This window comes from Larimichthys crocea, chromosome VII (genome assembly GCF_000972845.2).
Source record: "Larimichthys crocea isolate SSNF chromosome VII, L_crocea_2.0, whole genome shotgun sequence".
NCBI lineage: Eukaryota > Metazoa > Chordata > Actinopteri > Sciaenidae > Larimichthys > Larimichthys crocea.
Window position 1 is genome coordinate 9,499,855 of NC_040017.1, and position 27,419 is coordinate 9,527,273.

Sequence of the window (27,419 nt, forward strand, 5' to 3'; positions counted from 1 at the left end):
ATATATATATTTATTTATTTATTTATTTATTTTTTTTTGTTAAAGTGTTAAAATAGGATATTGTATAGGTGTATAGTAGCTCAATCAATAGGGACTTGGCTTGGGAACCGGAGGGTGGCCGGTTCAAGTCCCACATGGACGAAAACCAAAAATATGGAAGGTGGACTGGTAGCTGGAGAGGTGCCAGTTCACCTCCTGGGCACTGCCGAGGTGCCCTTGAGCAAGGCACCGATCCCCCACAACCGCTCGCTGGGCGCTTCTCGGGCGGGCTGCCCATCACTCCACCATCTCTCTCCACATTTGCATGTCTATGCCCTTGTACTGCATGTGTGTGTGTCTGGGTTAAAATGTCAAAATAAAATAGAGTGAAAAAAAAAATTCCACATTGAGGGATTAATAAAGTATATCTTCTTGCTATCACTTACTATCTCACTTACAGTTTGGGAGCTGCTGTCACAAAAACTATTTCCCTGCAGGGATTAATAAAGTACTTCTGATTCTGATCTGATAATAACCTGTGTTACACTACTAGTTCATGTCATAAAGGTCTACTGGGTCTAGACTGTCCCTGTGCAAAGGAGCCATGACTGCTAGCTGTGTCCCTGGGTTCACGTTAAAACACACACGCTGCTAAACTAAAGTCCACATTAACGATATGTGTAATGTTTTGTTTTTTTAAACAAACCTACTCCTTCGGCTCAGGTGAATAAACGCACAGTGGTTCATATCAAATACATGATGAATGGCCTTGACATGCTCTCTGCTGAGCTAACGTTAGCCTCACCGTGGCTTCGGTGGCGGAGCTCCTTCAAGCTTTAACTTCCTCGCCATGAGGTACGTGTACGCCTTCATCCATCGCTTTTTCTCTCTGACCTGTGACAGCGATATGTTCCTGCACACACGCTGACAGTGTATGCCTAATGTCAGCGCACCGCGGTTCAGTATGTACCCGGACGCCATGTCGTATGGTTGACAGCGGTGTCAGGAGGAGTGCAACGCCTGAAACTGTCCGACACGGAACAAAGAAACGCGTTAGGGCACAGACCGGCCCAAGCGTTACCATGGAAACCAACATAAACGTTAACTAAGGTTAGCAAACGGAGCGGACTGCTGAGTGACATTTACAGGACTGCACATCTTACAACTTGTTAAAATACGTAAACAGAATAAGTTTAGTTTGTTTCTATTTCGCCTGCTTGGTAATTTGATATATTTTTGTCGGATGTCCACTGCTGAAGTCCGGGAAACGATGGGAGATGAAGTGATACCAACGACTTCTACCAAAGCCGGGGTGGATGTCATGATGAAGGTTGGAGCTCAAGAAAACAAGGAAAATAACAACAAGCAAAGGGGACTTCAGGAGAAAGAGGAGAAACATTCAGGGCCACGGATGACCAAGAAATTCCTGAAAGACCACTGTAAACAGAACAAACTTTACATAACGCCTTGCCTGAATGACACATTGTATCTGCATTTCAAAGGTTTCTCCACCATTGAGAACTTGGAGGAGTACACAGGACTGAAGAGTCTCTGGCTGGAAAGCAATGGGCTTCAGCGCATTGAAAACCTGGATGCCCAGTCTGATCTGCGCTGCTTGTTCCTTCAGCAGAACCTCATAGACAAGCTGGAAAACCTTGAACCTCTGAAAAAGCTCAGCACCTTGAATGTCTCCAACAACTACATAACCATCATAGAGAACATCTCCTGCCTTCCTCAACTGAGCACCCTGCAGATTGCCCATAACAAGCTGGAGACTGTGGGGGACATAGAGCATCTGAGTCAGTGTCTGGCAATCAGCGTGCTGGATATGTCTCACAATCTGTTTAAGGACCCCAAGATCCTGTCTGTACTTGAGGCCATGCCAGAACTGAGGGTGCTAAATCTAATGGGGAATGAAGTGATAAGAAAAATACCAAACTACAGGAAGACCATGATTGTGCACCTCAAGCAGCTGACCTTCCTTGATGATCGCCCTGTGTTTCCAAAAGACAGGGCCTGTGCAGAGGCATGGGCAGTTGGAGGGCTGGATGGGGAGCGAGAAGAGAGGGAAAGATGGGAAACACGAGAGAGGATGAAAATTCAGGAGAACCTTCAATACATGGCGACGATTCGAAAGGAAGCTTTGGAGAGACGACGCCTTCGAGAGCTTCAGGAGAAAGGTGAGCACTTTTAAACTTTTACTAGTCAAGAGGAAATGTGGATTTGCATGTTTTTAAACAAGTATTGTCTTGTTTCATTTCAGGAGGGGATGAGGATTCCACCACCCCACAGAATCCATGTGAGGAAAGCAACACCCAGATTTTGACTCCATCACAAGGGGAGAAGATCCAAGCCTTTGTGCAGGACACACTGGATGCCCATGAAGAGTTCTTGCAGAGTCAGTCAACAAAGGAGCCCAATGAATGGCCAAACAGTGGTCATTTACAAGCAGAGCACCCAGGTCAACAGTTCATGTTTGAGAAAGATGACAAGGATGAATCACAGATGAAGCAGTCTGTGGAGGAAGAGCAAGAAGGGCTGGATCCAGAGTACTCAACACAAGATGAAGGAAGTATTGCAAGAAAGATGTTAGAACAAGTGGAAGATAACAAACAAAACACATTTATGAGAGATGAAACAGAGAGAGAGCAGCCAAAAATGAGTGTGAAGTTTGAGAAGAAACAGTCTTCTCTGATCAGGGAAACTCCTCCTGATGAAGATGAGCTTGTACCAGCACATGGTCCCGGACCACTGGTTACAGAGCTGGAGGATGAAGAGCAGCTGGAAACTATTCATCTTCCTTTAAATCGCTCACTGTGTATTGATGACCTGCCTGATCTGGAGGATGTAGACCTAGAAGACGCAGCGATGTTCTCTCCTCAGCATGTGTTCAAACCAAAAATAGAGGTCATATCAGGAGGCAATGATGAGGACGAACCAATTGGCAACCTGAGTGAGGGCACCCTGACACTTGGCCCAGACAAAAATTCATTGTTCTTAATGAGCGGCTGCAACAAATCAAGTGTGGTCTCCAACAAATCTTCATCATTGATGTATCCAGAAGATGGGGACACCCTTGAGCCACTAATCTTTGAACCAATGGGAACAAAAACAATCCAAACTTCCTCCCCACCACGCTGCCTGATTGAGGAGCTGGAGTGATGTTTAAGATTTGGGTTTTTTTTGTCAGAAAACAATGATTAACTCTATATCTATGACTTCAAATTAAATATGTCTTAATGCTGACAGGCAATAGACCATTTTGGTTATATGGTACTTAATTGTAACACTGTGAAAACAAATAAATTACTAAGTCTGGTCAGTTTTCTTTTATACTTCTTTCCTGTAGAGTTAATAATAGCGCTATACTTTCATATTAGGATGACACAAATGTTAATGACTAGTTTATCATCATTTTTAATCAACTGTGCTCATTTTTAATCAACTGTGCTTCATCTTAAATAAAGGCATTAACCTACAGTCATATTCATTTATGGAAAATGAATTTAAACTAGTGTAAATAACAAAAAATCCATACATTACCCATTTCATACGTCAAGCAAATGCACTTCCCTTTTCCATTAATGCATGAATAAAAATACAACACTTGATATGTAATGTTTTACTAAATTGTATTACATTTTCGAGTTCAAGTCACATATTTCTCTCTCATCAATAAATATTCAACATGTTACATTTCCACACTGCAGCCCCATTTACCTATATTGGTAAACTATTCTATACTGTATGTCGAAGTTCTTCCCAAAGCTCTTGAGTGACATGAGCAAATATTTACAACGAGTCATGCTTAGCATCGAGCAAGAAGATTTGTAATAAAAACAAAACATGAGAAAACGTGATACAAGATGAAATAAGAGTACAAAAATAAAACTTTACATGTGTTAAATAAACAAAATCAAAATATCGTCCTTGTGGGCAACAGGCCTTGTACACACATGTGTAAAGGACTCCCTCACACAGGGACTGAGTGCAGCGAGTAGATAACATTTGAAACGTAGAATAAGGGGTAGTACGTTCTTCTGTCACGGTGACGGCAGAAATACAGGTTGGCTCTAACGTCGCAACCACACCCAGGTGTTGACGAGCCAGAAAGCCACAGTGACTGAGTAGAGGATCATCTCTCGCTTTGCTCGCTCCTTGTTCTCCTCCTCCAAATGTTGGAGTCTCCGGTTCAACTTGATGAGCTAGAGATAAAACAAAAAAATATTTTGTTTGCTCAGTCACTGGTGCTCCATTATTAGTGCTCCCACCACAAAATAGAGATAGTGTGTTTATTAAAAAACTAACCTGACGTCGAAGTGTTGTTGCATCGACCACAGTCATGTCATCAGGCCCCCCGTCCAGTGTGCCTTCATATGCTGACAGTGCAAGTCTGGAAAAGAGAGCAGTAACTTTGAGAATTACATAATTCAACAACACAGTGTATCATCTAGTACATTTTAGATGCATCACAGGTGACAAAATCATTTTTATAGATTATTTTTATACCAGGATCTAATCTTATTTCTTGACCCGGAAATGAGAATGGAAGGTAGAAAGGGATGTGGAAAAGGACAAAGGATCAGAATGAAGATAGCCAGGTGAAGTTACCTGGATTCATGCAGGGGGTTGGAGCTTGAAGCTGACCCCCCTCGCAGTGATGGTTTGCTACACAGGTGTGGAAAGACAGGGTTGGAAGAAGGGAAAAATAAGAGAGATAGAGCAACATACACATGGTACAGTGTTGCATACGTGCACACACCTTGCATGTCCTTCGCATAACTACATTTTGTGTTGTCCTGGAAACCAACAAGTCTATAACAATATCTATTTTTTTCTGATTGGAGTGGACAGAATGTATGAATGCAAGCTGGTAATTCAAATAGTTGCAACACCCTGAAGAAAGTGTAAGTCACTATCTGCTTTTCTATTCATACTCTCTGCATACTGTAAGTTTGTTTAAAGTTTTTCTTCATAAAACCACACACATTTCTTCAAGGGGATCATTAACTTTCTTCCAAAGTGAAATCTAAATATAGAATGGTTGATGAGGCCTAGTACAAGTGGGTCAATCCCACAGACACTTTCACCTTCATAGGTACTACACTGAAATATCTCTAACAGGACCAAACTCTTAAAAAAAAGCCATAGATTGGAAAGGTACACAAATGGCTACGTTTTTATATGGTGATTAATACATGCTGTATTAATATTGTTACTGAATGTTAAAAAATAGTCAGTTTATGTAATGCTTGAGCACACCACACAAACATTCCAAACATAACTAGGGAAAACATGTCAGGAACATCACATCCTTCCCCCAAAAACATGGCGCTGAGAAGCAGAAATCAAAGTAAGATTCAAAGTAAAAATGATCAATGTTTAGCAAGCCAATTTTTTTTCCTTTTGTTCCTTAAAGCATAGAATGACCGGATGATTGGGAGGTCACCTGCGAGGGTTTTCATCCAAGACCTCCAGGACTTGCTGGTAAGCCCGACGTGTAGTGGACTGGAGGAAAGATAGAACACCACTAGCGCTGTACAGGTTGTGATCTTCCTCAGTCACGGTGAGAGGGGGGCAAGGATGGACAGTGGCTGGGGGGGACGGGGTTGCACTGCTCAGTGCCCACCATTAAGAGCAGCCAATTCAGAGGGAAGGGGAAGAAAAAGACAAAAGAAGAAAGGAAGGAAGGAAGGAGAGGAAGAGCAATAAGGAAAAGAAACTGTCCTCAGCTTTACTAACTTTGCAAAAACTGCACCCGAGTAAATAAAAGTAATGTTGCAATACAAAAATAGGTAGAGATTTAACCTGCCGACCACTAAAGTACTTTACTTACAGACAATACACCCAACAAAAAAAAAAAAAAAAAAAGGAGAGACGTAAATGAAATGGCAAGCAAATCATTCCAATCTTGATTAAATTACTCAAGATAGACCATTTTCTAGTTCACTGTCACACAAGTAGTGATTTTATCAATACTACCAGGATGTCACATGCAGATGTGTTGAGGAACTTTTCAGCAGAATTCTAAAATTAATATATATACGTAAATACCATATCCTAATCTGATATTCATAATTTAAACCTAAACAATAAAGCTGCAGAGCTCGCAGTGTGAAGTAGGCCTTACATTCAAATAAGTACAGCTAATCTAGATATACCTGACATCTGAATAGCTCTGCATTAAAAATGTATTACAATTTTCCTTTACTGTTTTTCTATCTCCTGGTGTGGTCTTTAAGTGTCTTTATACACTAAATATCAATATTTTTCATCCTTGTCTCTTTAAGCTCTGGAAATGATCAAATCAAAACTGGTTAGTACATGAAACGTTAAAAATCGTGGTGTCAATAAATTAGTGTCTGTTTTAACAGCTGAATTCTGCATCAACACTGAAAGCAGCAAAGGTTCTCCACAACAAAAACAACTAACAACGCCAGAGACAACAGACGACCAGCCATGTCACAAACACAAAAGGGACACGAGAAAACACAGAATCAAATGAAAGATGCGACATACTAGCACATGCATATAGGGGATAAGATGGAGCTGGTACCAAGCTAATGGCGGCAGAACCAGGCCAATACTCACGCGGAATCGTTGCGCATTAGCTGGCTGCTTTGACGAGCAGTGGTCTCACTGGCTGAGCGTTCCCGCCGTGCTCGTCCTTGGGGCCGAAACTACGAGGCACAATAAAAGCTGATTTATCCAGGTTATGGTTTGCTATAAGGACATTTCTTCAGTCTATGGGTGTTATGAGGTCTAACAGAACATTTACTGCTTTATCACTTACCACCTCCTCGCTTTCTGGAGCTGCCCGCTGCTCCTCTTCAAGGAAGTCCAGGGGTCGTTCACTGAGGGTCAGGACTCTGGGTGGAGTCTTCAGTGATAGGGTTTCTAGTGGTGTTGACTGGATTAGATCCAGGTCTCTGGGTCTGGGGAACTGGGGGTCACTACTGTCTCCTGACAAAGGAAAGTGTGAATTTGAATTTTGAATACGAGATGAATGCATTTTTGTACTACACTCAATGATTTGCATGCTTAAGTTGAGCAATGACATTCTACAGTGTATCTGTAGATGGTTTGTTTCATTTTCTGTATTACGTAACTGACATGGCACTAATGCTGAGCAATAAATAGGTCTGTAGTGGCATTATGGACAAAGTCCTGAGCCACTGTTAGAGGGTTGTCTAGTCAATAAACACAACAAATCCACATAATAGTTAGATTACAGTCAGTTGACAGGCTCTGATAACACATTTGTATACAATAAAAGACTTTGAACAGTGCAGAAAACTCAAATGTTTCACAGCATACTGACCTGAAATCACAATTCTCTCTGGGACTTGCATTATGACGCTGTGGGGGACCTCCTGAGATCCCATATTAGGGTCTTCACGGTTATGAGGAGCCACTTTAAGCATCTCAGGGATGCGCATCCTCTGGCTGATCCCTTCGGTGTACTCCAGCTCATACTGGATGCGGTTCATCTCGGCCATCTCTGCCGTGGGGGAAGGGAACGCTGCTCCGTTCATTTGGCTGTGTGGAATCAGCAACACAGAAGTAATTGTTAGCCACAAAGAAAGAAAGAAAAAAAAAAGGTCAAACAGGGCAGAGAACATGACAATATGAGAGATCTGTGTGTGTTGGGAGTTTTCATTTTCGGTCCTGTTGAACTTGTCATGCTGCATACCTACTGCAGCTACACACAGATTCACACAACAAGAAAGTATTCAAGGAGTTAAAGATGGAAAAATTGCTCGTGACACTATCATATGATGATAAGTTAAGAGTCTGCTGACACAAAGAGAGGCTACATTAAGCAGTGTGGCTGCAGTGCAGGATGTGTTTTTTTTATTTATAACCAACGACGACAAATAAGCGGCTAGTGAAGCTAATAAGGTAGTTACTGAATGACACTTTAAACAAATAACACTCAGCAATATCTGCACTGCAGCTGGCTTCAGTGAGTGTTGCTTAACTTTAAAAACCCCGAAGCTAACACAGACAACACATTAGCGCCATTTCAAGCGCTCACAGCGCATTTAGCCTCTTTAGCTTTCTTACCTTTTTGGTCCGTTGCTATAGCTACCCTCACCGAAGAAGACTTTAGTTATCGAAAACCTAAAGGGCACAAACACTTCTTCTCAACACAGTCCGAGCGGTGCAGTTAGGTGTACGTGTGACAGATGAGGAAGCTGTCAAGCATCTCCTTGTGTTGATGATCCGAGAGAGGAACCTCCTCTCTTCTTCTTCTTCCTCTGTCTGCGCCGCAAGCTGGAAGTACTACAGCTCAGGAGGAAGTGACGTCACGGCGCTGAAATTAAAAACCAGCAGCGTGAAAACACTGAAAATGTTTCATTTGGTCCAATTTATTTATATTTCGGTTTGATGCACACACGGCACGGTTAACCAGTAATAATTCAGTTAAATTTAGCATATTTTCCTCATAGTGTGTGTAATAGATATTAAATTAATATTCTATTATTGTTTCTTATTTGTATTATGTATCTGTTTTTTTTTTCAGCTGTGCCTCTACAATCAATCACTTCAGGGTTAAGTTGGTTTTAATCTAATATCTAATGTATTTGTCACACAGTGTGTCACCGCATTAATCGTGCATTTGTTTTCTACACAGTATAAGTGCACAGTGTAAACACAGTATAAGCAATGAATTATGTCATATCCTGTTATCAGCTGTATTTTGTTAGTGTGGCAGCGACATTGGACCAAATTATACTCAGAGGTGTTTGTTATATTTCTATAATGCATAATCTACGACGATTTTCATTGAGGAGGGGGGCAGAAATTCTCAGTAATAAAGCCTATATTTATTAAAAAAACGTTTGGGGAGATGTTCTTTTGATACTATTTAACATTTTATCATATTACGTGTTAATTCAAGACAGAATATAAAAGCATGTCTGGGTGTGTTAGTAATGAATTCACAGGTCAATGTCGCGGGGGGCTTTGGGAGGTGGCCCCTGAGTGACTGTGGGTGGTGCGTTTACAAGGAGCCATTCAAAGGGCTGCGATTGACATGAGACAAGTCGTCCTTCTGCTTAACCAGTAGGCTAAACGGGATATCACGACTAGATCACGGGAAATATACCAATGCAACACAAACAGTAACTTTTGAGTCATGTCATAAGGTGGATTTTTCTAGATGTCAGGATGCTCTTCATTTGAGGGACACAGAGGCTGCGACGATTGAGTACTTCTCTCCGTGTCTGTTAACTGGCTAAAATTATGTTCCCACATATTTTGTGCGCGATATTTTTCAGCACCATGTACACCGCATCATCTCTGGAGCTGCAGCCTGGCATGTAAGTGACGTGTTGTAATTTAAATCGTTTTCACTGTTTTTAATTTGCGTTCAGTCTATTAGATTTTATTGAATAACCCGCTCAATAATAATGTTTTATGGATGTAGACGCTTTGAAATAAGGCAGAAGCAACGTGTCATAGCCTCCTTAAAAAATAAAAAGACTCTTATTTACATAGCCTAAGTTGTACAGATATTTAAACTTTTGCTTTTGTCTGTAATTCTGTTACTTGTTTACTCTGTTCAATGCCCACTAGGAGTCGCTCTTTCAGGTCCCCTATGAGGATGGATGTGTGCTTTTTTATAGCACTGCTGTAACGTGCTTCTGCATAATAGCTTCCAGTGGAATGTGTCTTTTTTTGGGGGGGGGTTGTATAGTACTCTACCAGAAATTTCCGAATTTAAATAGACTGTGAATACCGAATACTTCCTCTAATTCACATCAGCCAGCTGTGTATTGAAGCCAGATGAACACCTCTAGACAATCCAAGATACCTGCACTGACAACACAGACGGATGCAGGTTACTTATGGTTGCTGTACAGCACAAAACAATGTGCTGTAAAATAAACATTTAACCTATACATCAGTGCATGCATGCACGCACATGACCCAACAAAAACAATTCAGGAGAGAAAAAAAAAAGGAATGAATTTCCTATGCAATATCATTGGTTGTTTATTGTGTGCTGTAGGCAGTGTCCAAACAAAGGACTGTTTTTTGCGGAACCTTAATCAAGCATATTGCACCAGTCAGGAAGCTGTATAATTGTTTGACAATGTGTGACGAGCTGATGGTCATGCAACTGAACATGTGTAGAACATGTGGAAGTTCATGTCTGTTGGAATACGCTGGCTCTGCAGCAGGTTTAGACCACCATCGGAAGCTCTATAGCCTACCCCTCAACTCAGGCTATACAACAGAGAAAAATAAAGTACCCACATGCTGGTCTTAAAAGTCATGCATGCTGTTTTGTTTATATATGACTGATTTTTAAGTCTAAAACAATATTTTTGATTACATCTATCCATCTATTTCTGTTTTCTGTGCGTTTTCCTTGCACAGGCCAAATGTTTGTGCTGACCAGGAGATGTCCATGCTGGGAGGCCGTCAGCCTTGTGTCCAGGCTTTTACCCGCATGGTAAAGGTGTGGAAACAGGGCTGCAACAGAGGCAGTTGGTGTATGGGCTACGAGAGAAGGTAAATACTTTACTAGTGACCATTACTATTCCATAAAGACATCTCATTCACAAGCACAGCTGTAGTAGGTTAAATCTAGTGTTTTACACATTGACCTAGTGCACAGGTCTGAGTCTTTTCTGGTCAAGTGCCACTGCCATGTCTTTGCCACTTATCAGCTCCACTGGAATAACTGCGGCTGGAAAGAGAGCCTTGGACAATCTCTTTGCCTGCCCAGTGAAATTGGCAATCATAATCTTAAAATAACGAAGCTGATTCACCTTTATCTTATTTAAAACCACAGTTCCTGATATGCAAAACTGGTGTTACTCTGAAAATGACTGATGACACTATACATAAAGTTTATATATATATATATGACTTACTGAGATAACTTTGAGCTGTATGAGATGAGTTCTTAATATTTATTCAGATTTATACGTATAAATCTATAATCTAACTTCCAGAAGATCCAATCCGTGACCATAACAACCATTTTCTTTTGACCATTTTCTCCTCCTCAGGACAGCATACTACACAATGTACCGGCAGGTGTACAACATGAATTTGCACACAGTCTACAAGTGCTGCCCTGGCTGGACTCAAAAGGGTGAAGAGATGGGCTGTCTGCATAGTGAGTGATAGCAATATATACATATGTAACACACAATACATTGAGCTTTAAAATGTCAATCACATTAGCTAGAATTGTAACCAGCCCACTGAATAGATGAGGATCTCATCAGCAGACTTATGGTATATGATATGTGTCATCTGCAGGGGTTTGTGGTGCCAATACATGTTTCAATGGAGGCCAATGTGCAGAGACCGGAGACCAGATATGTCACTGTCCACTGGGCTTCAAAGGGATGCGGTGCCAGTATGGTGAGTTTTAATTCACACCTGATAAAATGTTAACTTTTATAAACCTGAATACTCCATTCCTTTGAATTTCAAGCATTCATAGTATACATCAATAAGCTGAGTGCAGCTTTGTGAGCCAGCGAACTGACTTACATCTTCAGAGGACAACATGTTGTTACAGCTTTTATAGGCCCAGTTCAGACCTTATGCTTTTACTTTGCAAAAGCAGAATGCACGTGTAGTGTAGCTGTGATTGGATGAGGCTGCTCTGTGGGGGTCTCTGGGTAGTTAAAGGTAGAAGAAGTGCTCTCTGGGAGGAATAGTTTCCTTTGAAGGCTAGAGCCTGGAGTGCTGTGGCTAACCCAGCCGAGCCTCCACTCTATAAAAACTGTATGTTAATTAACAAATATGCAGTTCTGGTTTCATATGGTTAGGAAAGAAAAAGCCTATAGATTCAAATAAATGTTTTGTTGTGACAAGCAACTTTAAAAAAATAAGTTACACCAACTGTTTTGTGGATTAAACAAGTCATTATTACTTACTAAGTTGTGTTTAAATACGTGGAAACCTTCTCTTTTGAAGAATTTAAGGACATAATGCCCCAGTAACATCAGGCTTAGACTTCTAAATACAGTAATTCCACTTGCATTGCAACTGAACAGTAACCATCAGAGAGGGAACCTGGGATGTGTAATTGTGAAATGCTAAACACTGACAGTAAGCAGTAAACAAAACCTGATTGTCTCTCTCGTCTCTGAGCATTGTCTCGTTACCGTCAACGTCTGTTCATTCTACTGGCCAAACCCCTCTGGATGCAAACACGAGGATGGTTGTTAGTGTTTTGGAAGAGACATTGGTGAACAGAAGATATTTGGTTCCTACCCCCCATCTGCTCGCAAACACATACTGCAGAAGCCTTCCCATTTGATTCCTTGACTTTCCCAAGAGAAAGGGTTTGCCTGCCAGGGGTTTTAAACAGTTCTCCTTCTTGCTTAGACATTTCACAGGAACGTGTCGTTGTTTGTTAGAGGTAGCTCTCCCGTGTGTTTGTTTTCACATGGACTCTTTGGTTTTCACACATCACAGGGACAGATTGGAAACAGATAGAGATATTAGATCTGATCAGACTTCCTTTAGTTTTCCCTTTTTCTCTTGCACATCCTGTGCTTCAAACTCATCTTGCTCTTCTCTTGTTCTAAAGCGTTTTTCCTTCTCTCATCTCTCAAGACAGATTTATCCTCATTCCTCTGCCAGAATCATTATACATGGAGAGGGTCAGCCAAGCTCCTGTGTTCAGCCAGGTTTCTTCACTGAACCTGTGCTCGGTGCAGAGGCAAATTCACCAGTAATCCTGTGTTGTAAGGGTTTGAGTCCAGGTGTTAAGTTATTTTAGAGCCTTTCAGCTGTATTCTCTAACCAAAAAAGTTTCTGAATCATTTTGGAAAGTCACGTAAGTTCCCCGCTACTACTAAGGTAACTACTATCTAAGTTTCATTGTTAAAGACAACACATGCTTTTGCTATGCTTGAAACAGAGCAGCATATTATGTAAGAATAAAGTTGATGACAATGTTGTCTAGAGAGGAATAACAGTTAAGGTTTGTTCCTTACCTGTTAAAATAATTATGGGAATACACAGAGCGTTTAGGAAATTTGGAAACTCATCCATTAAATGGTGAGAACATAGATGTGAAAATCATCCCCGGAAGTTTGCTCCAGGGTTTTCTGTTAACAAAGCATGTTGAGTATTAAAAGAAAATTAGGTGGTAAATAATTTAAAATGTAATAAAATGATATTGATAAAACTGGCCCACAGTCCAAAGACATGCACCTAACAGGTCAGTTGGTGACTCTACATTGCTCGTAGGTGTGAATGATTGTTTGTCTCCATGTGCCCTGTGATGAGCTGGCGACTTGTCCACCATGTACCCTGCCTCTTGCCCTAAGTCAGCTGGGATAGTCTTCAGCCCCACTGTGGCCCTGATGAGGATAAGCAGTTACAGAAAATGGATGGATGGATGGATGGATGGATGGATGGATGGATGGATGGATGGATGGATTTACCACTAAATATATAGTAAAAAAGGAAGGGAGGCATCAGCAAGGGGAGATGGTTGAGAGAGATGTGTGTTTTTCTGATATAGGATTCCTGCAATATCAAACCAATAACAGTTCTGACAAATCTATGGACTATTAATAATTATGACATTTCATTTATCAAAATTTTGGCCATATTACTTTGGATATAATTACCAACTTTAAACAGAAAATGAAAAAAAGCTTGTCACTTAACCAGTAAATTGAGGCCATTCCCACAAATCCTGATGGACAAAATTACCAGCAAGCTCAGTAAATTTTCTGTAGAGTAAATGTTAGGCACTTATTTCACATCCCAGCATAACATAATTACCAATAGAGACTGTAACTATAGCTCAACCTGGGAACCTGAGTACATGCACACTGAACCACCACTAGGGCTTCACCAGGGAATCCTCTTCATTATTAGATTTGCGTTGTGAGCTTTAGCATTCCACGATGACAGACTTATTACTGTCCTGTATGTGATTCATGTATGATGGAGAAAAAGCAGATATGGTAGAGAGAGGCAGGAATGTTGACCTGTGCAGATTTATCTTGGAGTAATAAGTTAAAGGCAGCTGTACTCAGTGTTTGGCCGTGAAGATGTTTCATAAGACTTCATCAGATTTATTATATGGCTTTTCCTGTATGTTCTGATCCTTCACCATGTGCTCCTAATCCTTCTTCATGTAATGTCTGCTGTATTGTGAAGTGTTTTTCTGCGTGTTGGTCCATCTGTCAAATAAGCTGTCTTTTGGTTTGTGTATTATATGCTGCACCAGAACTAAAGTGTGAGGTGCACATGATCTGCTGTTTCATTGCATAGATAAATCAGTCTTATTATTATTACTATTTTATTTTATTTTATTTTATTTATTGCATTATATTTGAGTATTTTTGTGTGTGTGTTTATCCATATGGGCAAGCCTAAGTCAAAGGCCAGTGCTTGTTCTTGCTCAGATGCTTATGAGACTTTTCCATATGTGTTTCCATAAGTTGAAATCGAAGCAGCTGAATCACATGACTGCTTGTACGTGTAGGAGGTTGCTTGCAGTGGCAAACCTACTGAGAATTCACTTGAGCCTGCAGTTCCCCTGAGCTTTACAGAACTTTTCAGCGTCTTTTATCTTGTGGTTTTAGTCTTCTGGCCTTTAACTTTACTGTTTTGGTTCATTGTCATTACTGTCATTAACCTCATTTCCAGTCACAACAAGCAGCTGTTTTCCACTGAAAAACCTCCATAAACATTTTTTGCAAATAGTTGATGAATATAGTGGAGCATTGAACTAACCTGACTTTGTCAGGTCGTTTGTTACACAGAACCATCTGGGAAGTCGTCACTGGAAACAGTTTGGGAAAGGACAGGACTCTCTCTAGCCTTATTTGTTTTTCGAGCAGTTACTTCTCACACACCTGGTGTGAAACTGCACCTGTAGTTCATGCCATAGCTGCCAGTGGGTCCCCATAGTACACTGATCAGTTCAAACAACTGTGGTTAGGACAGCAGAGCGATTGAAGCATGGCAAAATGGATTCTTCTGTTCACTGGTAGATAGACGCTGACACAAGCCTTTAACGCTACCTGAAATGCATAGTGGTGGGGGTGTAACGCACTGTATTTACAGGAATTACGTAAATATATGGAAGCAAATAGAACTCTGTTTTCCATTTCATGGAGACATTAAAAGGTGATAATATATCATTGTTTTGTTTACAGCTTGTTTCCGCTGCCCCCAAGTGGCCAAAAACTGCAGCATCAAAGAATGTGTTTCTTTTTGAGTCAGAAATGACGCATGGCACACACTTGGCCTGCAAAGAAGGAGGTAAAATGAGTTTGTTTTCTTAGAAAGAAATACTTTTTGAATCACCATGTATATGATGATCACTCACTATCACTATCGGGTACCTGATAAATCATAAGAGTGAAGGATGATAGGGGTTGCTGCAGAGACAGCATATCAGCCTTGCCTTTTCAGCACAATTCACTGCAGCTAGACTTCAGTAGAGGGAGAATCTGCACCGAGAGTAGTGTTAAGAGAGCAGCCTGGCTCTGGTAACAGTTCCAGCGCGAATCCGTGCTCTGCTCCCTCTCCCCTCTTTTCACCACTTATCATGGATTGGCCTCTTGAACGTTACTCTCTTTAGTATTCCTGCCAAGTTGTGGTGGTAGAGCCCACTGTGTGTTGTGGGGGAAGACCGGCCACCTGCTTCTAATCTCTGATATGAGACAGAAGGCACCGTCTATGGAAATGTATGTCAGCCACTGACACCAAGGCCATGGTGTTGACAGTGTGAGGTAATAAACAGCCTGGACACAGCCCAAGCATGTGCTGAGACACTGGAGCCTGCTCTGTAATAGTTGTATTTACCCCTGCTTGTGAATGCCACTCTGTCTCACTCTATTAGGCCTTGGATTAGGCTTTGCTTTGGTTAAATTGGTGCATGGGTCTGCATGAAATTAAGAGACTGTAGGCACATAACAGTGTGAGGACAGAAACCATCTGGTCCTCACTAAAGGAGTCTGGCTGTTTTCAGGGCGCTTTATAGAAGAGTGATTATGGACAGTGCCTGTTTTACTGGAGATTTCAGCTATGTAATGAGACAGCTAACGATGTCAGTAGATATTAGGAATTTCTCGCATTTAAGAAAAGGAGTGATACAGGTTGTGGTGAAGCAACTATATTAATTCCAACAATTTTGGTGGGAAAAAAAATACAGATTGTAACTTCTCTCTTTCAAACATGCACACATATCGACACACTACCAAAGTCAGAACAGAATTTATTGGATAACAAATTATCTTTACCAATGAAAATGCCGTTGACAGTGTTATTGCACCAACTCTGGGGAACTTTGCAGCGAGCTTTACAGTTGTTACAGTTTCGATGTAAATCAAAATCTAACACATGGGAATAATCTTTCTTCATATGAACGCAAGTGTTTAATCCCCAGGACCTTGGCCTGTCTCCTATAGGCTCAGTTCTCACCTCAATGATTGAGCTCATGTCTGCTTCACTTCCCTATTAAATGAAACACACCTGACTCTGTGTATGTCAATGTATGTTAACTTCTGAACATATGCTTGTGATGTGTGTTAGAAGTTGTGCTTATATAGCTTATATAGCTTAGGTAGCTCCTAGCATTTGCAGTAGGGCCGGTTTAGGTAAAACATTGAGTGCATGTTCTTGGTGTGATGGTTCCAATACATCAGCAGCTATATGTGACTGTATTTAAGTAGTCTGAGATGTTGTAGGGACTTGGGTGAGTGGTTTATTGTAGAGCCTTGTTAGCATTTGGTGGGAGGGAGAAGGAGGAGAATAAAACACTAAGATGCTGACTCGGAGCTCTATATTTAAAATCCTCAGGGCATTCCTCCTCATGGTCCCTTGTGTTCCCTTTCCTATGAGGAATATGCACTAGACAGGTGTTGTCCTGTTCTGAGCTTTTGTAGAAACATCATCTGTAGATATAAAAGACTCTTTTTAAGATAATAAAAATGTAATGATTCTAATTTTGACATATGCATATTGTATTTTATTACTAAAAATAGAGCCTGCTAAATCTCACACACAGGGGTATTTAATGCATGGGAAATGGCAATTTGTTCACTATTGTATCCATTTTAAAAGCAAGTAATCTTGGGTTAACTTTTATTCCATTCTGAATAATTTAAGACAGGTGCTTTTAAACTGCTTTTGAATGTGGGTCAAAACTCTGACATAGTAATGTCCTCAGTTGTATATATTTTTAATCTGATTTCCTTCATGTATCCTCAGTGTCCTTTCCTTTCACACAACTTAGTCATGTAATCTCGTACATTCCTGCATGTGACTCTATTGGACAGAGGGAAAAAATCTGCCCACTATTCATTTTACTTTTGTGGCTGCTCCTGCACTGAACCGTGTCTGTGAAAGAATTTGTCTTTCAAAATGGAAAGAAACTATATTTTATTTCAGATTTCTGGAAGTAATTAACCTCAAGGTACACCAAAAACTTAGCTGAAGGAAAATAAATAAGTCTAGACCTAGATTAATTTTGGGGAGAACTGTGGTGTTAAACCTGATTAAGTTAAGAAAGAGGTGTAAAAGATGCTGTGTTAGAAATTCCTGTCTGTGGTTGTTCTCATAACTTAAGGGAACAGTGATGTCTTTCACAGATCTGGCATGATCTTTCAATCTTAAGTTGACTAACATACCATGCACAGAGTTTATCCTTTCTGAGTCTGTCCATGCAATTCATTCCTTTGCAGACCCACATTAACCTATTTTCCTCAGTATTTCTCTGGCAGTGAGACAACAGGGTGCATTTGTAGAACTGTTATAGTTTCAGGATAAATCATTGTCACCAAATGAAGTGAAGACATCATCTCGTTTGCAATAACATTTATTCACCAAACTCTTACTGCTGTTTAATCCCGGATACTGGAACCTAATCTAAAAGCCCAGTTAGCAGATTAAAGGGCTTGAATTGTGTCAAAAGTATGCAGCAGCAGAATGAAGATATGATGAGAACCATATGGTTGTAATGACGGTATGGTCCTTATTGTTTGTTTTGGTTACGTTCCAAAGATTTCTTTTAACCAAAATTTTGTCACTATAACCACTGTGGTGCTAAAGTATTTGAGGTGTGGATGTCATGATGTTCTTTGTTTTCATAAAGAACTACAGCGCAGACCTCATGATTAACCCCGACAGGTTGGTCTTTGCTTTGGCTAGCAGCTTTCTCGTTCCTTTCATTAGAGGTTACAGAAGAGGTTCACTGAAAACTATATTAACAATGTAAGCCTTCAGAGATGAACAGATCCTTTTAAAGTTGGCTGCTATGGTGTAATATGAACTTAATCACCGAGTAATCAGTACTTCTCTCCCTAGACATTTTCTTTGGACACCCAGTGAGCAAAAACATTCAAAGATATTACTTAATGCAATTATTTATGGTAACGATCTGAAGACTGAGTTAAAAGCCACTTCAGCTTCTGGCAGAATACAGCAGACCTTCCAGTAAGGGAGGGAAGCTCTACTGAACCATTACAACCCTTGTTTGAGTGTTCAGTTAAGAAACTAGAAAAGAAAAATCAATGGTCACCAAAGCATACTTCTCTCATTTATATTAGGATTATCCTCCATATGGAAAGGTTGGAAACTTTTCCCGTGGGAAGATTTAAAAAGCCAGGCTTATTGTTTCAACTAAAGCTGCTGTGAGAAAGTCCAATAACATATTGTTTTTTTCCACATGCAATGTCAACCACAGCTGTTCTACTTTCAGTGTTATTTTTCTATTACTGACAGGAAGCTGAGCATTGAAGACTTGTGACTAATAGCGATTGGACGCAAATGAATCTATCACACAGTCAGGATGGGGAGGTGTATGATGCAAAAGAAGAGGATGTGTAAAGTAGTTTAACAGTTGTCAAGTCAGGTACATTTTATGCATATAGCTCAATGGCACACATCACAAATCTGAGGGGGTTTAGCAATCTGGACATCCTTAGATAGAGGGTATCAAAGGGAACAGAAGAAACCTCAGTAAGAGCAACAAGATCCGTCTCTCGGGATGCACAGACATGGAAGTCGTGCACATTGTACAGAAACCGACATAGTATTGATGGACAGGATGTCAACATTATAGATAGACTGTAACATATATGAAGTGCATTGAGCAACTTCAGATTGGAGCTGAACCACATGAATTTGTCTCCATCATTGAGACCTGGAAAGACGACAGACTACACAAACACACAAAAGGCACAATTGCATGACCCTTCCTGTAGATAAATGGAGGTCTGTCTAGAAAAATATTGAGACTAAGATGGTTTCACTGGTATTCACTTGCCACTTGCTAACTTTGCTTTCTTTAAACCCTGTGTACCTCCGCTTCCTGTTTTCGTTCCTCAAGTCTGCCATTAACTGTGTAGATGTAGGAATCATATGCCAAGACACAGGCTTGAAGGTAGCTGGTCTGACAGGAGTGCTACATACTTAGCATAGCTATCAGAGGAAGAAGCTCATTAGAGCCCTAATGGCTGCCATATGGCTGGGAAGTTCTCACACACTAAACAAGCACACCCTCATTTCTCCAAATGCATCAAGGCACCATTGTTTATCAGGTTAATGCTGAGCGGGTTGGAGCTAATGGCCTGTGTGATTGACCATGTGCTCCCAAGGCTCTCTGTGAGATTCTAACAGTAGCAGTGGAGCGCTGTCAGATTAAAGGAGTTCATCCTCCATGAACTTGAATTGGCTGTTCCCATTTCCATAGGAAAATAGGTTTGTGACAATGAGGACACTGGTAGAGATACTTCAAATGGGCATGCGGGTATATTGCAGTCTTCTTCACTTGACTTATAATGGCCTTTGACCAAGGTAGCTAAAAAAATATAAACTTCTTTTGAGCTTCATAAGTCAGAACACTGGATAAATATCTAACTTTTGGGCCTATAGCGCAGCTGTTTGGCTACAGAATAAGGGAGTGAAAATGATGGGTTTTCAGTATGAGCCCTATTGTCATTTTTTGTTCTTACTGGAATATGTTCATTTTTCCTTTTGTTGTATTGTGGAACACTTTCATAGAGAGCTAGTTGACCCACTTCAATCATTAGGACAAACAAGAAAAAGAAGAATTAACTTACATTTACTGCTTTAATAAGGACCATGGACCTGCATCAGAGGAAGTGGTTAATGATAAAAATGAATATGAATCAATGAATCAATTAAAATGACAAATAATATTGAAGTTGTTTAACAGTGCATGTGTTACTTGATGTTTCTCAGAATTGACCTAGATGTTGTTGCATGATTAAGTTCATAGACTAAGTTTGAATTATCTGTCTGTGAAATCAGTTTTTTGGGATATTTTGTTGTGAGATGGCAAATGGTTCCATACCTGCTAAACATAAGGCATATAAATCTGCAGCTCCTTTCCATGGAACACATTTTCTGTCCTATCTATTTGTGAACCAAACACGATGATCTTTCCAGGTGTAGTTGACTGAGGCTTTCATGGGGCAAAACAGTGGACTTTAAGGGCAGTATCAACTCACTTGACTAAGACTGTCTGATGAATAGCTGTGCAGACTAGTGTGTACTCCATTGTGACTTAACCCTCACACTGTGCATATGTGACGAGATCTTGCAAGTCCTTTAAAACTCACTGAAGCCCTTGAATGGAATATCATCTCAGATGTGTTGTCCATTGTTATTTAGCAGTGCTTTCACTACACAAGTTAATTGCATTATTATTAATATTCCATACTGAAGAATATGCTGTATTTGTGCGGTGAACATGGCAGTTCAATTTAGGACAGATTTATGGAAACCATCTATAATTCAGTTCTCATGTCAAGTGATGCATGTACAGTTTATGGGCTGCAGTTTATGAGTGTGCAACCTGTATCCAAAAAAACTAAAAATGTGTGCTTAGAAAAACACAACAACACTCAGTTTTCATCATTTAAGTCATTTGTCCCACGCTGAGAAAACAAATAAAATTTTATTCATGCTATAAAATAGCAAAAACAAGAAAAATATGCGCACGGCAAGTGAAGAAACTTTGTCCCACTAAGACTGTCCCATCTGATTCAAACATAAACTATACAGTCTCTGATAATCCCCATTATATTGCAGCATACATTCTGTTTCAAAGAGATAAATGGGAAACATGTGAGCAGCTAGGGTGAGGCAGAAGCATGCAACCATGTGGTCCAAAATAGACACAGTGTAAGCAATACATTGAATTTTTCACACTGCTACTTCCCACCTTGATCAGTGACATTAACATATACAAATGACAAAGCACTTAAAATGTGCACTCTATTATTGCATGTTTGATTGAGGACCTAATGAAAAGTGGTATTCTTCCTTCGCATTGAAAGCCATGATTGATTGTATCCCTTTCTAAAGCTAGCTGTCCATTTCATTCAGTGCAACATCTTGAAAACAATCCAACTTTTGTCTCATCTTTATTTGCTACTGAGCTGATTGTTGAAGCTTACTTTCCTCTCTGTGACAGGTTCCTTAAAGCTCCTCAGCTGTCTATGAAGGACCTTTGACCTTTGGTCTAGTTCACAGGATCTTGTGTCCTAACAGCACTTGATGGATTCTTTCTTTCCTCTGCTTAAATGCTCTTGAAAGTAACTGGAAAGTGCAACTCATTTAGCAACCTAGCAATCTAGCATCCATAGAATGAATAGGTGTATTCGGTCATATTGGTTTAAAACTGAAGTTAACTATAGCAAAATATAGCATGAAAGTTTCAATGTTAGTTTTTTTTGTTGTATGGGTAAAAGCATATGGGACTGCAGCTCTATTGATGGTTAAGAAGTGGTATTAACATGCTTTTAAGTGCTAAATAAAAACATCATACCATAGGTTGATTAATGCATCTCCAATATAAAACATGAAAGAGTCTACCATCTATCATACACAGGCTGTCCTTAGGTACAGTGGTGCTCTGGGTGGTCTCAATTGCAATGCTAACATGCTGATGTTTAGCAGGTATCATTTTACCATTGTCAACATCTTAGTTTAGCCTGTTAGCATGCTAACATTTAAACTAAACACAAGTTGCAGATGTGACTGATAAGAATCAAGGTATCACTTTGCAACAACACAGGATTGCACAATGAAATCTCAGTTGTATAGTAATACATTAGCTATTGGGACATTTTACCAAAACAAAACCCCAAATATCAACCTTCTAGTGGTGCAAGAGGAAGATCATTAGGAACCAAAGCACAACAAATATCTGTACAAAATGTCATGGCAATCCATAAAATAGTTGTTGAAATGTCACTTAGTGCAAAGACATAGAAACAAAACAGCAAATGCCCAGATTATGGCACCAATGCAGTTGCAGAAGTGTAGTATGAATAATAAATAATCTGAATATACAATGAATTTTGTTGCCTGATATTTTTCAGCTTGCAAATTACAATAGTGAATGGGCGGCTGTGGCTCAGAGGCAGAGCGGGCTGTCCACTAATCATATCATCAGCAGTTCGATCCCTGGCTCCTCCAGTCTGCATGCCAAAGTGTCCTTGGAAATTGCTCTCAAAGGCTGTGTATGATGTATGAAACTGATGAGCAGTTGGCACCTGCATGGTAGCTAATGCCATCAGTGTATGAATGTGTGTGAATGGATAAATGAGGTATGTAGTGTGAAACCGCTTTGAGTCAGAAGACTAGAAAGATGCTATATAAGTACAGTCCATTTACCATTCAACTGGCTAACAGGAATTCAAAGAACTAATGCAGAGTATTGGAGAGATCCTTTAAAAACAACAGGTGGAACGTTTCAGGGTTAAAATATTACAGTTCATGGCCAATGTTAGTGATTTTACAGCTTTATTAGTTGGCTGCTGCAATATTCCTTCTGATGTTCAAAAGAACAGTCAAAGAATGTTTCCTGTTATGGCAGTTCTCATTTTTTTCTTCTTTGGGTTATTCAAGGAGTGGATGTTGCAATATCAAATATCTTATCTACTTTTGGTAATGTTTTATTTTCAGTCATATAAAAAACCTTGGGAAATCAGTTGTTGAGGCATAGGTTTTAAGAGATGACCATTGCAGACTTTCTTGTTTTAGAAATCTTGCCAGCCCAGTTGTGATAATAGAGATAGATAAGTTGCTTGGTAAGTCACATTCCTTTTCTGTGTCCATTTGTTACAATAGAAATGTGGGAATAAAGACTTAGAAAATGAAGGAAATACAAGTAATTCCAGCCATAGCCTCAAATTCCATCTAGTAAGGAAGAAACACTTCCGACCCCTGAGATCTGAGATGCAAGCCTTCCATGTTCATTGAACAGCGTTGAGAGACATGCTGAAGCCTGCTGATTCAGTTATTGATCTTCACTTTCTTTGTCTAACGTTTTTAACATGAGGGGAATGGACACATGGTTGAAGGATTGCTGATTTATGAAATGGTAAAGTACTTCAAATAGTTTTTTGGGGAAGGAAGAGCATTAGTCCTTGGAGATTTTGGAAAGGGGAGGTACTGTACTGTAGAGGACAAGTAATGTCAATAACACCTAATGAGATAAGCAGAAACTGGGACTTGGTGGCCGGTGTTTGTCTGCAGAGAACACAAGAACATTCAAGCAGCTCTATGTTCTCTCCGTTACCTGATGTGAAACCATTATCACTTCCATTCACAAACCAAGAGGAGACCAGCACGAATATGAATAAATACATACAAAGAGTTGCATGTAAGACATTATTTTTACAGGACAACATTAATATAGAGTATGTGGCAGGGAAAGACTTAGTTAAGCACGATGGAGAGTGATTTAGTGTACTTTTAAAGACATATGGACGTGTTTCCAAAATGTATGAAGGAATGACTTTGTATTTAGGTAAGTCATGTGTGTCATCTATCCTGTCAATCCACCAGTCAGATTGAGATTGATGATCCAGATTTGTAGGTATGAGGTTTAGTGGCTACAGGAGGGAGTCAGTATTGATGAATATTGAGGAAAATGTTGCAGGTGTTTGGGTATCAGGGGACTTGAAGCTGAAGGGAGTGCTAGGAATTTTTAATAAACTATGTGTTGCTTATGTATCACAGCAGACCTGGTTGACAACTTTGTATCTGTTAGATTTCTACAGTGTTATGATGTGTTGTCCTGGAACATATATGCTTGATATAAAGAGAGTCATGTGGGGAGTTCCCACAAAAACCTTAGCAATAAAAGCATGTTTTCTAAAGGAATGAAAACTGTGTCATGCACTGCTTTGATAATGTTATATTTCTTCTTTTTAGAGCTTTTATCTTGGATGATAAAAGGTCTCTTTATGACATCAGGCCGGTCTGTGGAGACTTACAGAAATAATTGCATGCATGCATGCATGCATGTGTGTCCATGTGTCCTCATTGCACGCGGGTGGCCTTTGTAATGCCTCCGAATACGCGACAGATGAACCCAGGCATAAATGATTATCTCAGTGCCAACATGTGCCAAGAGTAACACTCACTGTTCAGATTAAAAGTCAAATAGGATGTTTTCCATGAAAACAATTTTTAAACTTTGTGTGGGTCACGGTTAATCAGATTGAGACAGTGAGAGGCTGTTTACAGGCATGTGTAATGAGCTATACTGGGTTAATAAAGCAATAAACCACTCAAGGGCATGGGTCACAGTGAGCATCGTTATGCTTGAGGGGAAGGTTTAACACAGTGCCCCATCTGGAACTAGTTATGATTACTTTTCTGTTCTAGCAATCTAGTTTGTGTACAACAATGGGTACTAGTAGTTCAAAACTCCAATTCAAAGCTCAGACACAGACTTTTAAACTAAAAGTTTATGAGTGACCATTGACTGTAGGAAAACATGTAGGGATGATTTGAAGTTTGTATTTGGGTTTGTGAACTTGGGTGGAGCTCAGGTGTAGTCATGGCAATCACACCATTACTGATGATAATAGTCGGAAAGACCTGACATGCCCCGAAATGTACATCTAGTGAAGTCTTATTTGTTGAACAAGATTTTTTCCAATATTGTTATTACAGTCACTTTTCCTAAAGGAACTGTGCATGTACTTTACATTTTGCCTTGTGTTTATACTTTGTGTGGCCCTGATCCACGTGCTAATAAGAATAAGAACACATTTCTGTTTTTTTTATTTTGTTGTATTAGGGTTAAAACAATGATATGAAAACCTTGCTTTAGCGCTTCTTGGCAAAGACGTATCTTTTTTTGGTGGTGTTAAAATGTCTTTGAATATATGCTCAAAAAGATAACATGTGGATTCTTTTCAGCTTTGTCTTCAGACCAAATCTCTTTTGCAGATCATCCGACAGGTCTAGTATTCCTGTTTTTTTCAGTGACATTTTCAGGAATTTACATTCTCTTGTCATTTCTAGACCCAGATGAAAGGGGTAATTGGCCTGCTATAAATGTATTTCATACTATGAATACACTTTATTCTTCACCTTCATCTTGATTTAGCTGCATGTATGGCAGACTTATGTTTAGCTAATCTACTTATATTTCATTTTCTCTTCATAGCTCAATCCCTTAAGTCTGTCAAATGATGATACATTCTGTTGTTAGTCTTTTCTTGAAGGGTTGGTCCAAGAGTCATTGCACTAATAAGTCAGCTATTCCCGTCTTGTTAAAACACTTTTAGTTGAGAGTTATGTTCATTTGATGACTGCCAGGTTAGACTAGAGAGGCAGAGTATGACTGATGACCGTCTACTCTTGTGAAGCCACAAAGTCAAAAATAGCAAAATTTAGAAATCTGTATGATGAACCATGTGGTTTTCTGTCTTAATTTGAGGTTTCATTTGGGTAAAAGTATTCTTTGAGGTTGCAGTTCAAACAAGGCTTTTATTTAGCAATAGTGATGAATTATGGCAGTCCTAAGTGCCTTGACGAGGCCTGAATGAATGTTTCCTGAAATTTAGTTTCACCCTCTGCTCGGCACCTTGATGGTGATGGCAAATGACCCTGAGCTGATATGGAAAGCTCATTAGGACTCTCAGGAATTGCAGCATCAAAGTGGAGATGTGTGAGGAGGCAGAGCCCTGAGGTTACAGGCCCATGCCCACCTCCCTTTGAGTTAGACAATTCTTAGACCCCCCACTAGTAAAGGGGAATGTTAGTAAAAGTGTGTAAAGGCCAAGTCAGGGCAATGCAGTGAAAGAAGCCAGGACAGGGCAATGAGGAGTTGAGAAGAACAATGTGCATTGCATATAATCCTAACAAGGCAATAACTTTTTATTTTTAAATATAAGAGTTAAGGTAAAGACACTGTAACCAGGATGATGGTTAAATCTGTAACAATCTGCCCTGTAGAAATTCCTGAAAGTCTGCCTCTCCAGATGACCCAGATAACATTGCCTGCCCTTGGAAACCAAGCGTGGGTGTGGCCTGAAAAACAAATATGGCGACCCATCCTTAGTTTCTTAGGTCCTGCAAAATTCTACAGATTACATTAAACATCAAAGAGACTCACAGTATTGTTTTACAAATTACCTGCTGTAGACATTATTAGATAAGAACTGTAGATCAGGTCAACAAGTGAGAAACATCTGTTCTCTGAGCTTGTTTACCTCAGCTGCTGTTCTTGCTCTGTTGTTTATTCCACATAATGCTTTCATATCTCTCCACAGGGAAGATGTATGGGAAATACATATGGTTGTAATGATTCAACATCTCTAGTCTGGATTGTGTGCTTTGCATCTCATCAATTAAAATGATTTGAATCTAATCTGAGTATTGATAATGCATCTCACATGGTCAGGTGGAAACAATTTTGCCCTAATGGACTGCCGTGGTTTTGTGCCCTTTTCAGGCATTAGTTTTGTCCTTATCCTTCTCACATACTCTTTTTAACCTTGTAGTTTTTGTTTATTCGTGTACACGTGGAGGCAGAGCCATTTTATCTGAGCAATGGGGGCTGTTTATCATATCCAGTTGTCTGTTTATAGTACTGGCCAAGTTGTCCACGCTCCATGGGTGTCTTCCTGGCTAGAGAAACTGATAAAATACAGACAGTGTGGACGTAACTGAACAGACTACTGGCAATGCTCTGAGTTTAGTCGTTTAGCATGTTGAAACCTAAAACAGAAATTGTTTTCAGGTTTTATACCAGAGGGGCCTTGGAGGGCATCTATGTTGGCTTTTGCTCACTGGCGATACATTTAACTGTATATGCTTTAGATTAACTTTTACATAAATACCTAAACACCAGGGGATGGGACATTACACTGCTAATATTTAAGTCTAAACAAATGTTAAAAACCTTAATGAAAACCTTGGTAATTATCAGATGCACTTCCGTGTTTATCAAAGAAGAGCCAGAGGCAGCTCGGAGTAACTATCTCTTTGTGATGTACCATGATTATATAGGCGGACCTTGATTTGTCATGTGCTCTTAATCAAGCTGCCAAACATTGTGTTACAGACTTTCTCTCTCTCTCTCTCTCTCTCTCTCTCTCTCTCTTTCTTTCCAATTTGTTTCTCCAAGTTGTGCTTCTGAAATTTCCTGTCATTCA

At 39.9% G+C, this 27,419-nt stretch overlaps 4 protein-coding genes across 7 annotated transcripts in view; 2 read left to right on the forward strand and 2 right to left on the reverse strand.

The window, feature by feature from the left end:
• mrpl44 (mitochondrial ribosomal protein L44) overlaps nucleotides 1-990 on the reverse strand; it is a 3,331-nt gene extending 2,341 nt beyond the window's left edge. Inside the window, exon 1 of the mRNA XM_010752130.3 lies at nucleotides 785-990. Coding sequence (XP_010750432.3) covers nucleotides 785-960 — 176 coding nt within the window. The 5' untranslated portion in view covers nucleotides 961-990. The remainder of the gene's footprint in view (nucleotides 1-784) is intronic.
• A 212-nt stretch (nucleotides 991-1,202) lies between these two features.
• dnaaf1 (dynein axonemal assembly factor 1) lies at nucleotides 1,203-3,297 on the forward strand. Its single transcript, XM_010751950.3, has 2 exons — nucleotides 1,203-2,159; nucleotides 2,243-3,297. Exons 1-2 carry the CDS (start codon nucleotides 1,223-1,225, stop codon nucleotides 3,139-3,141), a joined length of 1,836 nt encoding a protein of 611 aa, XP_010750252.3. The 5' UTR covers nucleotides 1,203-1,222; the 3' UTR covers nucleotides 3,142-3,297.
• Nucleotides 3,298-3,586: 289 nt separating this feature from the next.
• Nucleotides 3,587-8,275, reverse strand: mffa (mitochondrial fission factor a). 3 transcript variants are annotated; one of them, XM_010751957.3, is made up of 8 exons: nucleotides 8,047-8,275; nucleotides 7,301-7,518; nucleotides 6,773-6,942; nucleotides 6,571-6,659; nucleotides 5,429-5,593; nucleotides 4,591-4,647; nucleotides 4,288-4,372; nucleotides 3,587-4,184 (listed from the first exon to the last, which is right to left on the reverse strand). In XM_010751957.3, the coding sequence occupies exons 2-8, from the start codon at nucleotides 7,512-7,514 to the stop codon at nucleotides 4,053-4,055; spliced, it is 912 nt and encodes a 303-aa protein (XP_010750259.1). In that variant the 5' UTR covers nucleotides 7,515-7,518; nucleotides 8,047-8,275; the 3' UTR covers nucleotides 3,587-4,052. The 3 variants fall into 3 exon arrangements, with proteins under 3 accessions (XP_010750259.1, XP_010750268.1, XP_010750275.1); XM_010751966.3 differs by lacking the exon at nucleotides 4,591-4,647; XM_010751973.3 differs by lacking the exons at nucleotides 4,591-4,647; nucleotides 5,429-5,593 and having other exon boundaries at nucleotides 8,047-8,272.
• Nucleotides 8,276-9,019: 744 nt separating this feature from the next.
• Nucleotides 9,020-27,419, forward strand: part of egfem1 (EGF-like and EMI domain containing 1) — a 55,066-nt gene continuing 36,666 nt past the window's right edge. For both annotated transcript variants that reach the window (XM_027279987.1, XM_027279989.1), the window contains exons 1-4: nucleotides 9,020-9,305; nucleotides 10,369-10,503; nucleotides 11,007-11,116; nucleotides 11,263-11,367. In XM_027279987.1, coding sequence (XP_027135788.1) covers nucleotides 9,229-9,305; nucleotides 10,369-10,503; nucleotides 11,007-11,116; nucleotides 11,263-11,367 — 427 coding nt within the window. In that variant the 5' untranslated portion in view covers nucleotides 9,020-9,228. The remainder of the gene's footprint in view (nucleotides 9,306-10,368; nucleotides 10,504-11,006; nucleotides 11,117-11,262; nucleotides 11,368-27,419) is intronic.